We start from the raw sequence: 5,430 nt of genomic DNA on the forward strand, positions 1-5,430 counted from the left end.
ATTCTTATTTGTTTATTGTCTTTTTATTTTTCTCGAAATTCTTTTTTTTGTTCTTCATTTCCAGAAACAAGTATTAAGAATGGTATAACTTCAAGAAAAACTATTTTGAAAAATTAAATGCTATGTGACTTAAAAACTAACATTTTCAAATTCAGACTTTAAAATAGAATGATTTTAATTTTAAGGCCTTGAAAACAAACTGCACGATCTTAAATTTGAAAAATTGATAAATCGAACATTTTAAACGAGGTTTCGAGTGAAAAACTTTCAAAATTCAAAAATGTTAATTTGGACTCTTGGAAATTTTAAGGATATTTAACATTATATTTATATCAAGATGAGACTTTATACGATTTCTGTTCAAAAAACCTACGCAATTATTTTTACCGTTCAAAATTTAATAAATCTCAAATAGAAAGTTTTGAAATTTAACTATTTGGAAAAAACGTTCAAAATTACATGGCATTTACATTATAAACATTCAAAATAGAACGATTGTATACCTTATTTCGATCTGAAAGCTTTTTAAATTAGAATTTTGAAATTGAAAAACTTTTTACTTCCAATTTGAAAAAAATAAGTTCAATAATTTTGAGCAGTTTCAAGCCATACAATTTTACTCTCAAAGTTCATGGTGTTTATTTTTTCACACTTTATTTAAAATTGTCCATTCTAAATAAACAGTCAAATAATATTTAAATCTAAAAGATTAATTTTTTGAAGTCTTTAATCGGAATTTGTTCTATTTGAAACATCTTCAGTTTAAAAATGTCGTCTAACGCTAAATATAAAACGAATTTTAAATTGTTTGAAAGTGGAAAATAATAGAAAGCTAATAAAAAAAGCTTTGGATCGAAATTTACATTTAATTAGCTATAAAACTGTCGAGTTAAAACAGTACCATTTTTAAATATTGTAATTTTTAACGTTTTAATTTGAAAATATTTCACATAATTCTGAACAGATTTGTAAATGTTCATTCCTAAAGTTTTACACAGTAAATTATTATTTTAATTTTTATATTTTACTTCAATTTTTAATATATTTAATGTGATTATTGTCACAGTTAATTGACTTAAAAAGTGCTACTTTCTTCATAACATTATTCCAAAAAGTTTTATTTAATAATGAACCATTAGAAATTGAAACACAAAAAATAGAAACTTTTTTAAGTATAAAGGAATTCAGAATCACGCATTGATGGCTGACGGTCTTTAGAAATGAATATGTTACAAACTAAACTTGTCAAACACGAAAGAATTTCAAACAAAACTTTTTAAAAATTGCATAATTTCACTTGAAATCTTTTTATACTAACTTTTTTTTAGTTGATGAAAAAATAAATCCACTCACATTTTCCAGACCAGCGGCCACCCTAGATAGCTTTTTCATTAGGGTGGAAAAGAAGATGAATGGGATATAAATGACACCCCTAAATTAAATTTTTTCAAACTTGACTCAAAAATATTTTTTAAGATTACAATTCAAAAAATTACTGAAATTAATATGTTAAGGTCGCAGGCTCCACTCTTCATGTTAAGGTCGATTCCCTTATATTATTATGTAAAATTATTAACTAGAAAGTATAAAACAACTCATATCCAAGGTTTAGTTGTGAATCTAATGTAAAATTCAATTTAAAATTGAAACTTATCAAGTATAATTAAAAATTTGACTACATCTGGAATTAAGGAAGGTCAAGAATTATCATAAAAGATATTCATGTACCCTTTGAGAAGAATTCACTAGAAATGCTCAAAATAATTTCGTAAAATAAAAAATACGCTGGAGTGTAATACTTTCAAAACGATAGACGTATCGAAAAAAAGTAAAACAGAGTTAAGTGCAAAGTTTTATAACAGCAACATCGAAAACAAGTTTATGAAACTTTCCCCCATTTAATGTTAGTCGAGTTTTTCAAGATTCCTCTCACTCCACACACTAAATCAAAAATCGAATTACGTAAATATTTAAGGAGAACAATTCTTTATTGCCGTAGGCTGTAAAAGCTTCTGAATTGTTTGCGAACATTCACCATAAAAATTGAAATCACGTTTACTTGTCTTGATGAAATATAGATTTTATTGAATATAAGAAAACTTGTTTAACAGACCGGCAAGGTGTTGCAGCTTAAAAAAAAACTATAAATAGTGAATTAAATTAAAAAAGATAAAAGTCTTGCATTTTTTTGAAAATGTAATAAAAATGTAATATTATATACTTCCTTCATTGCTATCGAAATCCTTTTCAATAAAAATATATATTGTGTGGAATTTCAATGGATATAGAAAATTTTCTGCTTTAAGGTATCTCAAAGACAAGTTCCCTTTCATTGATCGAACCAGAACTGCAGTGTGGGGTTGGAGCTACGGTGGTTATGCGGCAGGAATGATTCTAGCAACTGATCCGAATGATGTTTTCAAATGTGGAATGTCGGTAGCTCCCGTAACAGATTGGGCTCTTTATGGTAAGCATATTCCAAAAATGTTAATTATTTATAATCGTCAATTTATTGCAACAAACTTTTTTAAGATAGATTCACTATAGTCATTTTTTTTAAATATAACTTTAGTCATTTTTCATTCAATAATTTTCTGAATTTTCTTAAACTCTTTTGAAATATTTTTTCAGAATATTTTTAATAGATTTCAATAATTTAAAGTGATTCCAAAGAAGCTAAATAGCTTTTAGGGTCTTTCAAAAAATTCCAAGTAATTTCTAGGACCTCTTATAAATATAAATGAATTTTAAGAGATTTTTAAAGAATCTTAAACATTCTAAATTTTTTCTAATTCCGAGGGATTTGAGTCTTATACAATTTCGAAGTTTTTAAACAGATTTTGCAGGATTTGAAATATCTTACGGTATTTTAAATTTTGTAAATAATTATTTGCAAGAACTTTAAAAAATATCAAGAGATTTTAAAACATTTCTAATAGTTTAAGATTTTTAAAAGATTCACAGAAATTCTCCATTGATTTTAGTAATTTAATGGGATTTCAAAGGATTCGAAATATTTTAGATTATTTTAAGGGGGGCATGGGGGATAAGCACTTGCAAAAATTTTTTGTTGTTGTAATATATTTTTTAAATTTTAAGTCAATCGGAGCAGAACTCTTGAAGTTATAGATTTAAAGCCGACCCTCCTCATAGACCGCAGCTGCGCTTGAAAATATAGGAATGTGCCAGAAAACAATAAAAAATAATATAAAATAATAGAATTTTTAATAGTTCTCACTAGACTTTCTACATTCTTGAAGTGTGCACAGTGTAATGAAAAAAAGAAGGAGCTGAAATCGTTGAAAAATTAATTTTTTTTTCTTCACTTTTTCAATGTTTAAAACTTTAAACGAGTTTTTCTCTAAACCACTTTTTAAAAGTCCGTTCCAGCGATTTTATAAAAACTACTGAACCGATCCTTCTCAAACTTGGTAAACTTTTTCTACATGTAAAAATCCTCCCTTAACGATATTTTCGTTTAAATTTTTTTATATTAATGTTGTTTTTCACTTTAAAAATCACGAAATTTTTCGTACAAAATCGCATATTTTACTTCAAATGATCACAAAAATAAAAAAAATAAAATTCCTAAAAATAATCGTGGGGAGGGTGGGGAGGAAAAACTTATATTTTAACTAAATTTTGCAACTTTTTTTATTTCCGATTAATCTACGTTGAGATATATCGCTGGAACCGCAAATCGTCTTTTTCAAGAGACGTACTCGAAAATGCCCTGTCACTGGCTTATTTCACGATATTTTTCTACAAAACAATTACTAATTATTTTTAAAATAATACTTTTTAGCCTGAAAAACATTTAAATATATTCACTTCAACCAGATCTCTAAAAAAATTCATAAAAAGCCTTTTTTTCATGCATTATCCCCCATTCCCCCTTAAAATATTTAATTAATATAATATCATTTATTCCTATAATTTTATTTTTAAATAAAAATTTTAATTGTTCATCAATAAAATATTTTTTAATTCAAAGTTTAAGATCTTCATTAATATTATTTTTACATTTGTAAAGAATCTCCAGAGATTTTAACAATTTTATGGGATTTAAACCAATTTTAATGCTTTTGTGAAGAATTTCCTAGAATTTCCAAAGATGTGGAACAATTTTACAGGACCTATAAAGTTTTAATATATTTAAAAATATTCCAAGGGATTTGACCAGACTTCTGAGTATTTCGCTGATTTTGAAGATTTAAAATCTCTCTAGTCTAAAGGTATTTTAATAAATTTTCATATTGTGTCAAAATTTATCAAGTGGGCTACTTTTTTTTATGGGATGTAATTTTTCTTCGGGAATGCGTGATAAGTTAGAGTTTTGCATAAATCAAATGGCTCTAAAACATTTTTGCAAAATTTTCATTTTTTGAGTCGTTGTTATTTAACTTTTTAGCATTATTCTCGTAATTAATTTTTTTCTCCCGATCGGTACAAACAATTGCCATAACTTTTGGCATGTTTCGTTAAATGAATCAGTTCCAACTTCTCAATTGACTTTAATGCTTTAGTTGACTAATTACGATAGCTCGTTTAATTACGAATATTTTGATTAAAAAAAAATGAGGGAACTCGCATATCATCAAAAGTTGTGCGTGTTTTCGTGTTGACGTTCCGCGCTCCATGCCGCGCGACGTACGATGCTCACGACGTTGAAGTTTGTCATAGATATGGATATCTAAGTTGTGTAATTAATTAAAAAAAACTAAGAGTCATATCAAAAAAGTAAAAACACCTCTGGATTCATCTCGGAAATATCTCGGTGTGCATTTTTTTGTTTTTTTTAAACCCATTTTTAAACAATTAGAGCATTTGTTATCTACCAAGTGCACCATTGCATTCCTGTTTATATCAATTGCATAAAGATAACAAATGGTGTAATTATTTAACAAATTGTTTAAACAAACAAAATGCACAACGAGATATTTCCGAAACGAATCCAGATTTGTTTTTACTTTTTTGACATGACTCTTAGTTTTTTTACTTTGAAATCCACATCTACGGGCACGGAGCAGCAGTGCGCTAAACAACAAATGCTCTAATTATTTAAAAATGGATTTAAAAAAAATGCACATCTAGATATTCCGGAGACGAATCTAGAGATGTTTTTACTTTTTTGATATGACTCTTAGTTTTTTTTCTAAATTGATTACACAACTTTGAAATACATATATGTGGCAAACTTCAACGTCGTGAATATCGTACGTCGCGCGGCATGGAGCGCGGAACGTCGGGAGAAAAAAATAAATTACAAGAACAATGTTAAAAAAGTTAAATAACAATAATGACTCAAAAAATGAAAATTTTGCAAAGATGTTTTACCAGGTGTATACATATGAAACCGGTATTTTTTCAAGAAAAAAACACATTTATTTCAAGAGAATGATAACAAATATTTTATTCAAAGTATGCGCC

The 5,430-nt window shown here is 27.0% G+C and overlaps 1 protein-coding gene across 6 annotated transcripts in view; it reads left to right on the forward strand.

Moving 5' to 3' along the window:
• The window catches only part of LOC117179413 (venom dipeptidyl peptidase 4), a 794,327-nt gene that overhangs the window by 783,448 nt on the left and 5,449 nt on the right, over positions 1 to 5,430 (forward strand). For all 6 annotated transcript variants that reach the window (XM_033371173.1, XM_033371175.1, XM_033371177.1 and 3 more), the window contains exon 14: positions 2,307 to 2,467. In XM_033371173.1, the coding sequence (XP_033227064.1) occupies positions 2,307 to 2,467 (161 nt within the window). The remainder of the gene's footprint in view (positions 1 to 2,306; positions 2,468 to 5,430) is intronic.

The sequence above is a fragment of the Belonocnema kinseyi genome, chromosome 9 (assembly GCF_010883055.1).
Source record: "Belonocnema kinseyi isolate 2016_QV_RU_SX_M_011 chromosome 9, B_treatae_v1, whole genome shotgun sequence".
NCBI classification, from domain to species: domain Eukaryota; kingdom Metazoa; phylum Arthropoda; class Insecta; order Hymenoptera; family Cynipidae; genus Belonocnema; species Belonocnema kinseyi.